The sequence below is a fragment of the Elephas maximus genome, chromosome 3 (assembly GCF_024166365.1).
Source record: "Elephas maximus indicus isolate mEleMax1 chromosome 3, mEleMax1 primary haplotype, whole genome shotgun sequence".
NCBI lineage: Eukaryota > Metazoa > Chordata > Mammalia > Proboscidea > Elephantidae > Elephas > Elephas maximus.
Genome location: NC_064821.1, coordinates 2,483,681 through 2,501,550, shown reverse-complemented (window position 1 = coordinate 2,501,550; position 17,870 = coordinate 2,483,681). Strand labels below are relative to the sequence as shown.

The 17,870-nt window shown below is 55.9% G+C and overlaps 1 protein-coding gene across 3 annotated transcripts; it reads left to right on the top strand.

Moving 5' to 3' along the window:
- The first annotated feature begins 1,453 nt into the window (after positions 1 to 1,453).
- On the top strand, positions 1,454 to 16,700 carry LOC126071878 (AP-3 complex subunit delta-1-like). Of its 3 annotated transcripts, XM_049876285.1 has the most exons (7): positions 1,459 to 1,716; positions 11,788 to 11,883; positions 12,473 to 12,553; positions 13,035 to 13,125; positions 14,668 to 15,128; positions 15,938 to 16,009; positions 16,437 to 16,700. In XM_049876285.1, the coding sequence occupies exons 1-4, from the start codon at positions 1,621 to 1,623 to the stop codon at positions 13,080 to 13,082; spliced, it is 321 nt and encodes a 106-aa protein (XP_049732242.1). In that variant the 5' UTR covers positions 1,459 to 1,620; the 3' UTR covers positions 13,083 to 13,125; positions 14,668 to 15,128; positions 15,938 to 16,009; positions 16,437 to 16,700. The 3 variants fall into 3 exon arrangements, with proteins under 3 accessions (XP_049732240.1, XP_049732242.1, XP_049732241.1); XM_049876284.1 differs by having other exon boundaries at positions 15,938 to 16,700; XM_049876283.1 differs by lacking the exons at positions 14,668 to 15,128; positions 15,938 to 16,009; positions 16,437 to 16,700 and having other exon boundaries at positions 1,454 to 1,716; positions 11,788 to 12,553; positions 13,035 to 13,053.
- The last annotated feature ends 1,170 nt before the right edge of the window (positions 16,701 to 17,870 follow it).

Genomic DNA, 17,870 nt, shown 5'->3' with positions numbered 1-17,870 from the left:
TTTATTGTACTTTAGGTGAAAGTTTACAGAGCAAATTAGTTTCTCATTCAAAAAATTTATACACGAATTCTTTCGTGACATTGGTTACAATCCTGGCAATGTGTCACCACTCTTAGTTCTTGGTTAGCAGGGTAACAGGGGCCATAGCCTTGGGGCTTCCTCCAGTCTCGGTCAGACTAGAAATCTGGTCTTTTTTATCAATTTGAATTTCATTCTACGTTTTTCTCCCACTCTGTGCAGGTCCCTCTACTGTGATTCCTGTCAGAGCAGTTGGTGGTGGTAGGCAGGCACCATCTAGTTCTTCTGGGCTCAGGCTGGAGGAGGCTGTAGTTCATGCGGTCCATTAGTACTCTGGACTAGTACTTTCCTTGTGTCTTTGGTTTTCTTCATTTTCCTTTGCTCCAGACGGATGGGACCAATAGATGTATCTTAGACGGCCCCTTGCAAGCTTTTAAGACTGCAGATGCTGCTCACCAAAGTGGGATGTAGAACATTTTCTTTATGAACCACGTTATGCCAATTGACTTAGATGTCTGCTGAGACCATGATCCCCAGCCCTCAGCCTCAGTAACTCAGTCCCTCAAGGTGTTTGGATGTGTCTAGGAAGCTTCTAGGACTGTGCCTCCTTTGTGCTGTATTATATATATATGAAAATACATTCCATACATACAAATACATATGTAAATAAATCCAGAGTCTAGCCCGTATGTGTTGCTGTTGTTGTTAGGTGCCATCGAGTCGGTTCTGACTCACAGTGACCCTGTGTACCCCAGAATGAAACACTGCCCGGTCCTGCACCATCCTCACAATCGTTGTTATGCTTGAGTCCACTGTTGCAGCCACTGAGTCAATCCATCTTGTTGAGGGTCTTCCACTCTTCCTCTCCAGAGACCCGTCCATCCTGACAACACGTCCAAAGTAAGCAGTACAAGTCATGCCATAAGGAGCATTTTGGCTGTACTTTTTCCAAGACAGATTTGTCCGTTCCTCTGGCACACAGTAAAATGAATGAGTGTGTTGGAGTCCTAGTTCAATGTTAATCTCTGTCTTGCCCATATCACGGGATTTTGTGTGGCTTTCTGAGACACAGCTTCGTTCACCTCAGCGTCGGGTTTGGAGGTTCGCAGGCAACGTCAGCTTTGAGATTCAGAAGAGGCAGGAACTCGCCGGCCCCTCCACGTGGGCGCCCCGCCTACGGCACGCCCCGCCCACGCTGTCACTTAGCTGAGGGGCGGGGCGCCGGTCTCCAAGGGGGCGTGGCTAGAATCCGCGGGACGCAGGCTCCTGGCCAATGAGAAGGCAGGACGAACAGAAGGGGGCGGACCGAGCAGCAGTAGGGGGCGGTGGCCGCATTCCCATTGGGAGGTCCGGCGTCGTCAAGGCAACGTTGTTACTCGGCGAAGGGGCGGGGCTTCCCGGGAGGTGGGGCTTCCGGGGCGGGACCGCGCGGCCCGAGCGCCCGCGTCCGGTGACCTGCCGCCATCTTGTCCGTCGTTTGCAATCGAGCGAGAGGGGAGCGCCTTGGTCTTCGCCGCCTTCTCCCAGGGCCTCGCCGCCGAGCTGGCCTGGGAGTCGTCCCCGCGGGGCTCGAGGCCGGCGCGGCCCCAGTCGGCCGCCGCCATGGCCCTCAAGATGGTCAAGGGCAGCATCGACCGCATGTTCGACAAGAACCTGCAGGATCTGGTGCGCGGGATCCGCAACCACAAGGAGGACGAGGTGAGCCCGGCCCGGCCCGCCTCTCGGCCTCACTTACTCGCCCGAGACCCGCCCCAGCGCCCGGCTGCCCCCGCCCCGAGCAGCGGGCCGCGGACTCCCGAGCGCATCGAGGACCTGGGAGCCCTGCTAACGGCGCCGCGTCCCGGGCCCCGCCCCAGCCTCAGTTTACCCGCTCGGAGCTGCGGGCCGGCCCCTCCCCCTCCAGGCGGCCCCCAGGCTTGAAGGGCGCCCCGGCGGAGGCCCCCCAGGACCCCGAGCAGCGGGCGCCCCGTCCGAGCGCGTTTGGGACCACCTGGTAAAGACGCAGCGCCGCGGACCCCGCCCCAGGCCAGCGGTCTCCTCCTGAGGGACCCTCCGTGCTGGCAGCGCCCTCGGGAGACCGAGGCAGGGGTCCGCCGGCCCCCGGGAGATGCTCGGGCCCGGGTCGCTGCCTGACGCCCACCCGCCCGCGCTCCCGGAGGGGGCCTGCTGCCGGGAGGAAAGGCGGTCAGCATCCTGGGCCGAAACAAGGAAGCAGCGGAGGGGGCCAGGAATGGGGAAGCGAACTGGGGACAGAGCCGGCAGCCAGGGCCACGAAGGGTTTTCCAGAAGTAACATCGTAACTGGGCATCGTTCCCTGCCCTGCCCTGCCCTCCCCCCAGCCTGCGACCTAGATGAAGGAAGAAGGGGAACAGCCAGTGGCCACAGAGCCTCGAGGGCCGGCTTCGTTGGGGGATGCCCGTGGTGACTGGGCAGTGGACGCGTTAGGAAACGTCCCTGGGTGTGTTTCTCCCCGAATCCCCGGGCTGGAGAGCAAGGTGGTCCCGGGGAAAAGCAGCTGTTGGCCGGCGGTCTGCATCCGGTCCCGTAGGTCCCCGTAGGTCCCCATAGCATATGCCGCCTGGGCACCCCTCCCAAGTCCTCACAGCGGCTCTGCGAGGTCCTTTTGTTACCGGATGTAGGAATTGCTCTCAGCCCAGACCCCTCTGGAACCTGAGTTCTTGCCGCTTTGTTGCACTTTTTCAGAATTGGTGTGACCACACTGAAATGGGATTAGGTTATTTTAGTTGCGTTCCACCGGCCCTTCCCCTTCTCTCTGACTGCTCCTTGGTTTTGCAGGATGTTAGCAGCTCTCCCTAGTGGCTCTGGTCACAATGTGTAACTAAGTTTTAATTTCTTTTTGAGTGAGTGAAAAAGTAACTGGCTGGCTGGGATTTACTTACGGAGAGTGGCTGACTGAATTTGAAACATGGCTTGAATGCTGAGCTTACTTTTTAGTGGCTGCACGGAAGAAAGGCCTGCGACCCACTCCTGGAGAGAGAATAGCTGAGAAAACCCCCTGCAGCAGTTCTCACGCGGGGTTGCCGTGAGTTGGGGCCGACTCAGGGGCAGCCAGCAACAGGAGCAGCTTCCCCTGGCTGTTCCATTCAGCGAATGTCACTGAGCAGCCTATTCTGGGGTTCTGAAGAGGGGCCGGGGTCTCTGCCACGGAAGGGCACACACTGTTAAGGTGGCTTTTAAGGGTGGCGTGCTCCTCGGCACTGGGAAGTACCCTGGGCTGTGGCTTCCTGGGTTGGAATTGGTGTGACTCCATAGCGCCTTCGTCACAGGCTGGGGGCAGGTTAGGCAGGGGTAGTGGTGATGGAGGCAGTGGTGGCTCAGTGGTAGGTTTCATGCCTTCCATGCGGGAGACCCGGGTTCAATTCCTGGCCAGTGCACCTCATGGGCAGCCACCACCCGTCTGTCACTGGAGGATTGCGTGTGGCTCTGACGCTGAACAGCCTTCAGTGGAGCTTTCAGACTAAGACTGGCTAGGAAGAAAGGCCTGGCAATCGACTTCCAAAAATCAGCCAGTGAACACCTTATGGATCACAACGATCAGATCCTTAAACCATCACACAGATGGTGCAGGACTAGATAGCGTTTCATTCTGTTGTGCCTGGGGTCACCATGAGTCGGGGGCCCACTCAACAGCAGCTAGCAACTACAGCAACAAGGTATTGTTAACGTTTACAAAACTGCAGGACACTGCCATCATCCCATATGTTAACCCCGTACCCGTTTGCAGGCGCAGTGGTTAAGAGCTTGGCTGCTAACCAAAGTTTCAGCAGTTCAAATCTGCCAGCCTCCCCTTGGAAACCCTTTGGGGCAGCTTTACTCTGTTCCGTAGGGTGAAGATGAGTCGGAACAACTTGATGACAATGGGTTTTTGGTTTCTTATTCTCCTCCCCCTGCCCCTGAGAACCACTGATCTACTTCCTGTCTCTGTGGTTATGAGCCAGAAGGTTTGTAAGGGGGTGCCCTCCCCTAGACGGGCTGTACTACTTCACGGGCACTGACCGGTCTGAGTCCAGGGACACGTGGGGGAGGGGACAGCTTGACTTGTGTGCCTGAGGTGTCAGGAGCCAACCCGCAGAGAGGAGGGGCAGCCGGGGTAGGGGCGGGGCTGGACTGGCTCTAGGTCCTGACCGCACACCTGACCGAGCCTGCAACCTGTCCCTCCTGTCTCCCACACGGTGTGGTTGTGGATTAGGTTTTGCTGTGGTTTCCCACACACCTGCCAGAGCTCTTTGTTGATTCTGGGCGGAGCCCCGGCGGGCCTGTGCTGTGAGTGGCTCTGCCCAGCGTGCGGCTTCTCTCGCCCTTTCATCGGTGTCTTTGAGCTGTTCAGTAGCTGCTAAGCTGATCCCAACTCTGGGCAACCCCACACGTGTTAAGTCGAACCTCACTCTGTAGGGTTTTCAGTGGCGCTTTCTTCAGAAGTAGGTCACCAGGCCTTTCGTCCGTGGCACCTCTGGGTAGACTTGAACTGCCAACCTTTTGGTTAGCAGACAAGTGTACTATTTGCACCACCCAAATGCCTTCTGATCTACCAGACTAGACCAGACAAGTTGCTGTCAAGTCTACCCCAATGCATAGCAACCCTGTAGGGCAGAGTAGAACTGCTCTGTGGGGTCGGGAAGGCTGTAATCTTTACAAAAGCAGAGGGCCACATTTTTTCCTGCAGAGCAACTGGTAGGTTCAAACCACTGACCTTTCGGTTAGCAGTTGATCGCTTTGACCACTGCACCACCAGGGCTGAGTAAGCTGCAGAAGGTCTTAATTCCAACACAGCCCAGTTTCTCAGCATTTCTTCGTTGTGGTCATGTTGTTGGTGTTCTGTCGAACCAGTTACGGAGATGTTTTCTCAGGACTTGCCCACGCACCTTCCTCAGGGCGCTCTCCAGTGCACTCGGAAAGACTGCGTGGGACCAGGTCAGGGGGTAGGGTCAAGACAAGGAGCCCCAGGAACCAACGGTTAAGCATTTAGCTGCTAACCTACAGGTGAGTGGTTCCAACCCTTGCAGCAGCTCTGCGGGAGCGAGACCTGGTGACCTGCTTCCACAAAGATGACAGCCTAGGCAACCCTGCGGGGCAGTTCTGCTCTGTCACATGGGGTCACTGTGAGTTGGCATCAACTTCTTGGCACCCAGCAACACCAGATCAGGGTACCTTCTTATATATGCGTGACTGTCAGCTGACCTAGCAGCGTTTTCAGGAGATGACTCTCCTTTCTCACGGTGGGGAACTGTGCTGTCCCCTCAGTCAGCTGACTGTGCGTGTGGGGGCTGTCCTGTCCTCTGGTCACTTTTGTCCCCGATGACTGTGGTTGTAATAATGCCAACACCTGGGCGTGAGCCCTCCAGCTCCAGGCTCCTTCACGCCGCCATGCTCTCCTTGGCTGCAGAGGCATCTGAGCCCATCCACGACACACAGAGCAGGGCCAGAGTCCCACTGCTGGCACAGCTCAGACGTGTCAGCAGAAGGCTGCCTCTTCATTTTGAGGCTGACTTCCCATATTGCGTTAAAATGTCTTTCCTTTTGGAAGCGATGATGGTGATGGATGGTGACTTGCTGTCCTTGGCAAGATGGATGTGGTAACTGCTCTCCTCTCCCCGCCCCAGTTACTGATGGGACTTCGAAAATGTTATGGCCTGAGAAAGCAGACGCCCCGCAACACAGGTGCAGGCCCACCATCGTCGGGTCCTGTGGACGCGAGGCGTTGGGCTCAGCTTGTCAGAGCTGTGGTCATGTGTCCCTTTGCTGGGGTTCACACTCATTAGGGTGGGCGCCTGGTCCCTGAGCCAGGGGCAGTGTGGCCTGCAGGCTGCCCTTTGGCTGCTTCTGCACGTTGCGGGGGCAACCGTACACAGTGACAGGAACGGCACATTTGGGACGATCCAGAAAGTACTGCCTGGAAACATCAAGGGTCAAGTTCGGTGACTTTTGAGTGTGACAGCACCTCGAAATCAACCATGGAGCTTTGTAGAAATGGCAGGTTGTCAGGGCCCCTCCCCTCGAGATCCTGACCTGATTAGAGAGGGCCCAGGACTCCGAATCTTGAAAAAGGGCCAGAGAGTTCTGATGAGTAGCCAGGAGGCGGTGGCCTGTTTTGTCATAGTCCCGTTGTTGTCAGGAGGTGCTGGCGATTCCATTCCTAGTCATGGCAACCTCGCGTGTGCAGAGTAGAACTGCTCTGTGGGGTTTCTGAGGCTCTGACCTTTCAGATGTGTATGGCCAGGCCTGTCTTCTGAGGCTCTTCCGCGTGGGTTTAAACCAGCAAACTTTTGTTTGGTAGTTGAGCACTTACCTGTTTGCACCACCCAGGGGCTCCCGCTGTAGTCCTCAGGAGGACCGTGAAGGCGGTGTGCAGCCTCATACACACGTAGGGTCACTGTGAGTCGACACAGATGCCGTGGCAGCGGGTTCGGTTTACGTATCTTTTGTTCTAAATGCGGTTCGGGAACAACGGAAGAGATGCTGGAACCAGCATCGGTGTTTTAGTACCTCATCTGCTCCGTGGTGAAGTGTGAAGTTTGCCCGGAACTGGTGAGATATTCGAGAAATGGAGTCATGGTTGCACTGGAATTTCTTTTTTCCCAGCGTCAATGTTACATAGCCATTTATACTTTATACTTTGAAATATTTATAACGCATGCCTGCAATATAGTCTTCTGGATTTAGATCGCTCCTGTATACGTTGACCAGGTAATTTATTTTTCTTTCTTGTAAGAAGGGAAATAGTTTATTTTTTGTTAGCAGTGTTACGTGGCAATAAAAGATTCTTCACTCTCTTCACACATCCTTTATTTTTATCTCCGTTAACTCTGTTTGACGTTAAACATTGAAGTATTCCCAAGTAAGTGTGAAATTGGAAAAGCACATTTGTATTTTTCAGGTCGTTTTCATTATCTTATAATGAAATGCATTATCACGTTGCAAATTCATGGCAGGTTGTTACAGGTTTGGGACTGGAGATAGAAGTCCCAAGATTTTGAAGGGTAGAGCTTTCAAGATATTGGGAACTTGGTTAAAAAGTACTTATTCCTAAATAATTAAATTTTTGCCCTTCTTAAGCTTCCAAAAGAGCAGCGTCATTTATTCCGTGTTTTAGATTCTCTGGAGAAACAGGACCAGTAAGATACACACGTGTGTGTGAGAGAGAAAGAGAGAAATTTTAAGGAATTGGCTCTCCTGACTGTGGGAGCTGGCAGGTCCCAAATCTGCAGTTCAGGTGCAGGGCTGGAGACTCCTGCAGGACCTCATTCCCAAGTCTGCAGTTCAGGTGCGGGGCTGGAGACTCCTATAGGACCTCGTTCCCAAGTCTGCAGTTCAGGTGTGGGGCTGGAGACTCCTGCAGGACCTCGTTCCCAAATCTGCAGTTCAGGTGCGGGGCTGGAGACTCCTGCAGGACCTCGTTCCCAAATCTTAAGGTTGGCTGATGGGCAGATGAAACGTTCAGGCAAAGCGTGGATTACAGTCTGGAGGCAGAACACAGCCTGTTTGCTCTCAAGGCTTTCAGGTGGTTAGGTCAGGCCCACCAACGTCATGGAGGGTAACATGCTTTACTAAGACCACCTGCTGGAATCCCACGTAACCACTTCATAACAGCAAACAGCCCGGGGTTTGACCACATAACTGGGCACCAAAGCTGAGCCAGGTTGACAGACATGTTAACGGTCATGATATGGCATCTGCACAATCGTTAAGTTTACCTTCTGTCTTGAAAACGTCTGTGACTGGTCATGAGAGCTTAACTTTGCACCTGCTCTGGCTTTGTGGCCAGGGCAGGGAGTGTGGGATCAAGTCAGCAAGACAGACAAAGAGCCGAGGAAGAGCGTCCACCTGGAGCATCAGCGTCTTAGACTACAAACCCAAAAAACCCAGTGCTGTCGAGAGGTGTGATTTTCTCAAATCACCTGGTTTTGGCGATTGCTGGTTATGTTACGGGGGGTCAGAGTGAGGCATCAGGTGCATGTCAAGGTGTGTGTCTGAAGTGACCTGTGCCAGTGTAGCGGTGTAGCAAGAACCTCAGAAAGGGCTTCTGTTCTCAGCTCAGGGTTTCCTCTTAAAGAGACCGCCACAAAGAGCCAGGACCACAGAGTGTCAGGGTGTGGAGGGCGAGCATCCACAGAAGAGGACCCCAGCGGCGGGCGTGCTTATGAGCCGCAGTGGCCCACTGGCAGTGATGGCTGCAGGTGGTCATGGGATGTGCAGGCAGGTGTTAGCAGGTGCTCTTTGCATTACTGCTCTTAATAGCTGAGGAGCATGCGGGAAGGGGCGGGCGGGGGCTGCATGGGGTCAACTGTGCACCCGTCAGGCCTGGCCGCTCTTGCTGTGACGCCCTGAACGCCCAGCCTGGAGGTTGCTGTACCTGAACAACGGGACGGGAGCAGACTCACGCCTGGAAGAGGGGTTATAGCCCTTAAGACCAGGCTTTCTGGAAACACATAATGCAGCGCCGTGGGGCAGTGCTCACAGTGAGACTGGGCAGGAACTCAGGGTTCAGGATGTTACGAACAAGCCGAGCAGAATTTAAAACCAGAGCATAGGAAGAGGCTGGAAAGGCACGCGTGGACTGGCTCCTGCTTTCCGTGGGGAGGCCGGTCACGTACAGCAGCCGCGCTCTTCTCCGTGCCCGCGCCCCTCGCTGACGAGCACCCCAGCCCTCAGCAGGACTCCGAGGGCTCCTCCAGGACTCCAGCGTGCCCTGGGCTTCTGGCTTTCTCCACAGCTCCATTTGGATGTGAAATGGACCTTTTCCATTAAATGAGTTTTTTGAAAGCTCCTTTTCTGTTTTTACGCTGCTTTTTTTCATCAGTGAATTTGCCTGAAGTGCAAAGGCCAGGCAGGTCCCTGGGAGACTGGAATTTCTTGGGGAGAGACGCTGAGTAGTGCGCTTGGCCCTGAGGTCCTTGCCGTGCGGGCGAAACCAACGCCATTCTTACTAAATTTTTTAAGTAGGAATTTTAATAATTTGAACAGCTTGACCGAAGTAGTTTGTATACAACGAGGGTCGCTCTTTTAAAGTGTTTATGTTGTTAGATGCCGTCGAGGGCGGTCCAACTCAGCGACCCTGTGTACAACAGAACGAAACACTGCCTAGTTCCGTACTGTCCTCGTAGTTGTCGTTATGTTCGAGCCCATTGTTGGAGCCTCTGCGTCAATCCATCTTGTTGAGGGTCTTCCTTTTTTTCACTGGCCCTCCACTTTACCAAGCATGATGTCCTTCTCCAGGGACGGGTTTCTCCTGATAACATGTTCGAAGTATGAGAGATGAAGTCTCACCATCCTTGCTTCCAAGGAGCACTCTGGCTGCATTTCTTCCGAGACAGACTTGTTAACTCTTCTGGCAGTCCACTGCGTATTCAGTATTCTTTGTCAACACCTAGTTCAAAGGCATCAATTCTTCAGTCTTCCTTATTCGTTGTCCAGCTTTTGTATACATATAAGGGGATTGAAAATACCATGGCTTGGGTCAGGTGCACCTTTTTTAAACTGCACACATCAAATTTCTTTGTATTCACAGAGTTGTGCAACCATCACCTCTCTAATTCCAGAACATTCTCATCACCCCAGAAGAAGCCCTGTGCCTGTTAGCAGTCACTCTCCGTCCCCTCCCCCAGCCCCTGCAACCCCTAACGCACTTTATATCTGTCTGCGTTTGCCTTTTGTGGATGTGTCACATCAGTGGCATTGTACAACACGTGCCTTTCCCGCAACATGTTTCATCACAGTAGGTGCGTCAGAGCTTTATTCCCTTTTCTGGGCAAATGCTGTTCCATTGTGTGGGTGGACCACACTTTGTTTATCCATTCATCTGTTGATGGACACCCGTGGTGTGGGTGGACCACACTTTATCCATTCCTCTGTTGATGGACACCCATGGTGTGGGTGGACCACACTTTGTTTATCCATTCCTCTGTTGATGGACGCCCGTGGTGTGGGTGGACCACACTTTATCCATTCCTCTGTTGATGGACACCCATGGTGTGGGTGGACCACACTTTATCCATTTGTCTGTTGATGGACACCCATGGTGTGGGTGGACCACAGTTTATCCACTTGTCAGTTGATGGACACCCATGGTGTGGGTGGACCACACATTGTTTATCCATTCGTCTGTTGGTGGACACCCATGGTGTGGGTGGACCACACTTTGTTTATCCATTCGTCTGTTGATGGACATCCATGGGGTGGGTGGACCACAGTTTATCCATTCGTCTGTTGATGGACACCCATGGTGTGGGTGGACCACAGTTTATCCATTCGTCTGTTGATGGACACCCGTGGTGTGGGTGGGCCACACTTTATCCATTCGTCTGTTGATGGACACCTGGGCTGTCTTCATCTTTTGTCTACTGTGAATTGTGCTGTGAACAGCTGTTTGTGTGGACGTATGTCTTCATTCCTGTTGGCTTCCTTCTTGGGCTAATTTAGCATGTCCACTAGCATGCCATTCCGAAGATTTTGACCTGAAGCCGGACTCACACGTGAGGTCCAGTGACTGGGCCCATGTCTCTAGGGGTGTCGAGACATGAAAGACCAGAGGAGCCGTCCCCAGAGTGAGCCCACATCTGCCCCACGGCTCGGCTTTCCCACGCCTGTGACCCATGCCTGGGGCCACACCCTGAGCTGGCCTGAGCCCCCCACCATCACCCAGCAGAGGCTCACAGCCCCCGGTGCTCTCGTGGCCACAGACGATTCTGCTGAATGTTTTATGATGGAGCGTCGGCACATCGGAACAGGCATCACTGTTTCCTTCCACGCGTTCAAGTTACTGGGTCCCGCGTGAGGGGTCTCCAGCTCCTGTCTCTGAATGCATGGGCCCTCTCTGCACGCCAGGGAGCATGGTTTCAGTGACTCAGATGGAAAGAATGGACACATGGACAGTCACAGCATTGGCAATGATGTGGAGAAATGAGACCCTCATGCGCTGCGGTGGGAATGTGAAATGGTGCAGCCGCTGTGGAAAGTTAAGCATGGAGCCACCATGTGACCCAGCAGTTCCACTCCTGAGCACAGACCCAGGAGGAGCGAAAACACGCTCCGCTCAAAAGCTGTACACGCATGTTAGCGGCACTGTTCACATCAGCCAGAAGGTGGACACACCCTGAGTGTCCAGGATGGACAGACACAGTGTGGTCCATCCGCACAGTGGAGCCTTACTCAGCTGTGCAGAGAAGTGAAGCTCTCATACACTCGCGTTGTCAAACTACTGCTGTTGGCCATGGGAGAAGGTGATCCTGCGTGACCTCGGCCCGTTGGCCTGGAGGAACGGGAGCCACAGCCCGGCTCTGACCAGCCGCTGAGGGAGGGTGGCATGTGCGAGGACCCTGAGCCAAGCATGTGGCTGGTGTCGTAGGGGAGGAGTCTCAGGGGCAGCCAGGGGGTGATGGGGCTCCCCTGATCCAGTGTCCTCATCTAAGGAATGCTGTGGCAGATGCTGTCCACTTAGACCCCGCAGGGACTCCTGGTCCCACTGCCAGGGGCATTCAGTGAACTCAGAGTTGTCCCACTGGTTCCTCTAATTCCAGAACATTCCATGACCCTGAAAGGAAACCCCGGTCCCATTGTCAGTCACTCCCCACTGCCCTCCCCCAGCCCCCGGCAAACACTGACCAGCTTTCTGTGTCTGCGATTTGCCCGTTCTGGGCATTTTACATAGTGGAATCGTACAATATGTGATTGTGTCTGGCTTCCTTCTGAAGTGTTTGTTCTGAACTGTGTTAGCAAAACAATTACAATTCCTGAATTTTATCCCTCTTTCAGGCAAAATACGTCTCGCAGTGCATTAACGAAATCCAGCAGGAACTGAAACAAGACAACATCTCAGTCAAAGCCAACGCCATCTGCAAGCTGACATATGTAAGTACCTTGGTGCGCTTGCCCGGCTGTGCTGGGCCCGGCATCGCTGACACTGTGTGCAGGTCCTGGCCTCAGGGCTACGGGGGGCGTTGGAGTCTGGGACAGCAGAGTCCTGACTGTCACAGGACCTGTAAGTAGGAGCCCCCTGTCATCCCTGCATCCCAGCTCCCCCTGCAGACCTGAGCCTGGTGGCTGGAGCGCAGGCTTGGAGCTCTCCTGTCCTGGGTGGGTGGTGGGAGCGGCCAGGCACTGGCCCTTCTGGCCTATTTTCTCATTAGATGAGAGGGATAGGAAGGGTCCGTCTGGGAGCCCCGTCTGAGCTGGGCACCCATGCTGGCTGGGGGTCCTGGCCCATACCAGCAGACATGGTGTCACCGTTGTGGAAGCTTGCAGCCTTGTAGTGCTGGTTAGTCACTTGTCTTGTGGCTTTTACCTGTGAGGAAGACTTTGTCAAAAGAAGACTTAAAACGCCCCACGGCATGTGTGGGAGGCCGGTTGTGGACAGTTTGTGCTTCTGCGAGCTGGGAGGGAGGCCTCAGCTGTGTTGCAGCTTTACGCCGAGTTAACGGTACTGTGCCCCCTGCCCCAGTTACAGATGCTGGGATATGACATCAGCTGGGCCGCCTTCAACATCATCGAAGTGAAGAGCACCTCAAAGTTCACGTTCAAGGTGAGCGCACGGTCCAGGTTCCTGTCGACGTGCTTGGGTCCTGAACTGTAGGTTTTGGGGGCATGTCTTGAGAGTGAGGGGATGGGGGGCAGTGGTGGTTACAGCTCAGGCCTGGGGCGGGGTTGGGGAGGAGGCCCCTATGTCGGGTCATAAAGCGACTCCTGGCTGCCAACGAGTGAGTGAAAGGCAGAGTGTTAGTGACAGGCTTTAGAACAAGATCGAGTTGTAGGCAAAGCATTAGAACTCTGAAAACCCACACACTCAGTGGGCGTTTTTGGCTTCTGGACTTTTAAGGATCTCCAGCTGTGATCCTGAAAAGCTCCCGGTGCCCACCCCCTCGTGGCCCCTGGTGCAGGGTTTTGCTGTGGAGGCTAGAGGAGGTGGCTGCTTGGAGCCGCAGAAGCTACCAGAGTGGGGCTGGGAGTCTCCTGGAAGGCTAAGTGTGGCCCATCTCTGTCTCACGCCTTTTCGTTCCCACCAGGCCCCCCCAGCGGATTGGGTACCTGGCCGCCTCTCAGTGCTTCCATGAGGGCACGGACATCATCATGCTGACCACCAACCAGATCCACAAGGTGAGCCCGCACCCTGCAGAGACCCAGCATGCGTTTGTCCCCCACACTGTTTTCCTGCTGCTCCCCAAGGCCAGCAAGCTCACATGCATCTCTGGCCCCTCTGGCCCTTCACCGGGCAAGTGCGTCTTCTGTGAGGCAGTGCTTTTCTCAGAAGAGAGGCAGGCGCTTCCCAGCTGTCCACAGTCTGTGCCAGCTTCTTAAAGGAGCCAGAGAGTTTGAAACCCACTGTGCAGGGCCTGGCGGGGACTGGGCCGTCCCTGACCCCCTGGGAGCCACTGGGGCTCCTTGTTGCTCAGTGATTATTCTTGCTGCAAAGTATCATTTCCCAAAAGTCCCATGGCAGCTTCCATGGGTACCTGCTGCTCCCCTTGACCCTTCGGTCATTTCAGCTGTCTGGGGACCAAGTTCTGTGCTGTGGGTCCTGATATTTTACGTTTCAGCATGGGAGTGGGGAGGCTTTGAAAGCCTGTGTTTCCACATTTACAACAGCCCAGAAGGCGAACTCTTAGGTGCACTTCCTTGGGTTTTTTGCCTCGTATTGATAGAAGGTGCCAGGGGTGGAGGGGGGGTTCCTAGAGAAAACCTCTCTCCAGAGCCGGGTGGTAACACAGAAGAAGCATTTTCCTGAGTGCAGAGATGCCCGCGTTTTTGTTAGAACTGTGGGATTAGGACCCAGAGGTGGGCAACCCGGAGAAGGGTTTGGGCAGCTGTCAGCTCCTCTCGTCCTGGGCACCAAGTTCCCTCCTTACTGCAGTGGTGACTCTGTTCTCCAGGCTGGCACTTCTCTGAGCTCCCGGGAAGGATCTAGAGGGGTACCCTGCTCGCCTTAGGGGGTGGTCGTTAGTGCTGTCCAGTCAATTCTGACTCGTGGCGACCCCACGGGCCAGCGTAGAGCTGCCCTATTGGGTTTCCTAGGCTGTGACTTATGGGAGCAGATTGCCAGGTCTTTCTCCTGTGGAGCTGCTGGTGGGTTTTAATCACTGACTTTTTGGTTAGCAGCTCAGTGCTTCACTGTCACACCACCAGGGCTCCTTGCCATGGAGGAAGAGCCCCCACATGGTGGCAGGTTCCCAGGATGAGACCCCATGGGGCTGCTCCGTGCTATGCCCACTGTCCTCTTAGGGCAGACAGGCGTCGCCTTTGCCTTAGTGCTGCGGTCATCGTGAGCAGGGTCACCAGGTGCACCACAGTCAGACTGTGTCCCTGGGACCAGGTGTCCCTGGACGAAGAGCTGTGCTTGCATGAGGCACAGGCCCCCTCTGTGAAACAGGAGGCCCCAGGAAAACTTTCCATTTACTCCCGCAGGCATGGCCACCAGTTCCCAAGCACACCCACCCTGGCTCTCTGGGGCACAGAGTGTGGAACCTGCCATGAATCGTTGGTCCCCTGCGGTCTTGTCTTCCTTCTTACCCCAGAGCTCTCTGAGGTGGGGGGAGGGGATGGGGACACAGCTGCACCCTCACGGACCTGCACAGAGCCCAGGGGGAGGTGCTGCTCTCTGCACCCCAGCTGCCCACTGACCCCTTGTCCCTCCTGTTGCAGGACCTGAGGACCCCCAGTCAGTACGACACTGGGGTTGTGCTGACTGATCCGTCGTGTGCTACTCTGGCTGACTGTGTCCCAGTCCGGCCCCTGTGCCTGGTGCTACCCTGGGAGCAGGTCTGCAAGCGGCCCTCATTGTGCACCACAGGGTGCTGGGGCATCAGCGCTCAACTTGGTCCTTGCTGGTGGCTTCCAGTGGGCTACTGATCCCCCATGTCTCAATGTCCTCATCTGAGGGGTCATGGTGGGGCCGACGGTGCTGTGTGCACGAAGCTGCAAGACTGGCGGGGCCCGAGTGAGACTGGCCCCTGTCCTGCAGCCTGTACCTGCATGCCTGGATCAACAAGCCACCCTCTCACAGCGAGTCCGAGAATGAGGTGCCCAAGGTGATCTTCCATGACGACGAGCAGAAACCCATGTGGCATTGCAAGTCGGAGGTGGATGAGGAGGAGCTGGCCCAGGTAAACGTCATGGACGGGCAGGTGCTTCTGGAACCCTCTGCCATGTTTGGGGGGATGGGGGGATAGTCAGGTCTGCAGCCCTGTGTTGTAGCCTGGGCTCCAGAAACAAGAGCTGCTGCCAGAAGCTGTCTGTGTGGGTGTGTCCTCTGGGGAGCGCTCAGCAGGCATTTGGTGTTTGGGGTGGGGTTGAAGCGTGGGATCGACCCTGTTGAGTCTCTGTTGAGATGTAGAGTGGGTGCCTTGAGATCCAGTAGCTTCCCCAGAGGAGCGCCCTGTGGATGGTCCTGGGCTCGCCCTGTTTGCACACGGCCACCCTGCCCTATGCTGGGTGCAGGCTGCCGTGAAACTTTACCAAAAATAGGCCATGCCTAAATGTTCTCAAACGTGTAAAGGTTAAAGAAGGGGCCCCCTGCGTCCCTCTGTCCAGAGCTGACTTGGTCCCCTCAGTGGTCCCCCTGTGGTGGGCGCCCTTCTTTCAGAAGGAAGTGAATGCTCACTTACCTGTCCTCTGGAAGGGGGAACAAAACAGCTCCTCCTGTGAGCCCCTCCCCCGCCTGATCCAGACCCCATGGAGGTGGGCACCCAGAGTGGGCAGCGTCCTCAGCCTTGCAGCCCTGTGCATGGACTGCCCAGTGCCCTCCAGGCTGAGTTTTTTGGCCATGTGACCTGCAGTCAGCCTGGCTTAGGAGGCTACAACCCAAGTTCAGGCCTCTGGCCTGGCTCAGGGCTCTCACAGACTGTGTCCTCCTCATCTCGGTGTGGCCACATGAGTGTTCACTGACTCGAGGCCCACCCCTGTCCCCCCGCAGCGCTGGGAAGCCTGGAAGCAGGAGCAGGCCAACAACCTGTTATACATCAAGAGCTGGCCATCCCCACAAAAGGTAAGGCGCCCATACGCAGCTCTGGGACCCCCTCCCCACCGGCCCCCAGGATGAGTGCCTGCTGCAGGGGCGTGACTGGACCAAGGGCTTGGGTGTGTAGCAGCTGGCTGCCCCAGCGGGTGCTTCCTAGTCCCGCAATGGCCCTCTAATAATGCCCTGGACTTTGTCCCCCAGCGGTACCAGGACACACCTGGTACGGAGCACGTCCCTGTGAACCAGATAGACTTCTTGGTTTCTGTAATGGTTTGAACTGTGTCCCCCAAAAGTACGTGTCCACTTGGTTAGGCCAAGTGTGGTCGTCCTCCATTTTGTGATTTTCCTAAGTGTTATAAATCATAACCTCTGCCTGTGGTTAAAGATTTGGGTGGGATTGTAACACCCTTACCAAGGTCACACCTCTCAGCCAATGTAAAGGGAATTTCCCTAGGCTGTGGCCTGCACCACCTTTTATCTTATAAGAGATGAAAGGGAAGCAAGCAGAGAGAGTTGGGACCTCATACCACCAAGAAAGTGCAGAGCCTGTCCCTTGGACCTGAGGTTCCTGAGCTGACATGCTCCCAGACCAAGGCAAGACTGATGACAAGGACCTTCCTCCAGAGTCGAAAGAAGGACGCTTTCCCCTGGAGCTGACGCCCTGAATTGGGACTTGTAGCGTACGGGATTGTGAGAATAAACTTGTTAAAGCCGTCCACTTGTGGTATCTCTGTTACAGCAGCACTACACGACTCAGAGATGAAAGTCTGGGTGTCTCCACAGGGATTGGTTAGTGTGTTGTGCCCTGGTGGGGGCAGCTGATGTGCCATGTCTTGGGGCCGAGGCAGCTGGGGCGCCCTCTTCCCCCCACCTGCCGCAGGTCGGCCGGGTGTCAGCGTTGCCCCCTCTCACACACTCCAGTGCCGCGGCTGCGCTCAGCGTCGCAGGGCCGTCCCCGTCCCCCTGTCCGCCTGGCCCACCAGCCCCAGGCTGAGCACACGCCCCCACAGGGATGCTGAGCACACGCCCCCACAGGGATGCTGAGCACACGCCCCCACAGGGATGCCCGCGTCAGACCAGTGCGTGAAGCTGGAGCAGGAGCAGCGCCTGCAGTGGCTGGAGAAGGACCGGAAGTGGGAGAAGCAGCAGCAGGAGAAGGAGCACGAGGGCCGGCATCGGTGCCACAGCTTGATGCACGCAGAGAGCGACGAGGACATTGCTGCCGCCCCTGAGGTGAATGTTGTCACCAAGGAGATGCCTGAAGTACCGCCCGCCCTTGGGCTTGGGGTGCCTGGAGGGGGACACTGCCCAGGCGCCTGGGGGAAACCACATCTGCGTGTTCTGAGAAGCAGCCGCCCCTGCTCTGCCCCCCTACTGTGTCCCCTGGGCCATGACTCCCCACGAGGCCCCCACGCACTCTTGCCTATGGCTGAGGCCTGGCGGGTGGGCGTGGGTGGAGCCCGGGTCTCCAGACCAAGCCCCCTTCCATTCACAGCCAGGACATCCTTCCCTGGTGGGGCCCTGGGACACCCAATCTCAAGTGAACACGCTCCCCGTGGGGTGAGCCCCCTTAAGTGGGAGGCAGGGCCATATGGCCCCATAGGTGGGGTCTTGGTTGTGTTGCTGGTGAACCCTGACATTGAACCCCCTCCTCCCACCATCCCTACAGAACGCTCTGCCTAGTGACGAAGATGACAGAGTCCCCAGTGACTCCTCCAGGGCCCTGGACACTGACCTGGACAAGTGAATTGGGCCAGTGCTGGGTGCTTTGAGGTACACCTGGTTGGGGGCACGGCTGGGCCTGGAGGCCTCAGGCACACAGAGACAGGCTGCCCCTCGAGGTGCTGGGCTGGGCCTGCCCGGGGTCCCAGGTCATTTCCTGCAGTTT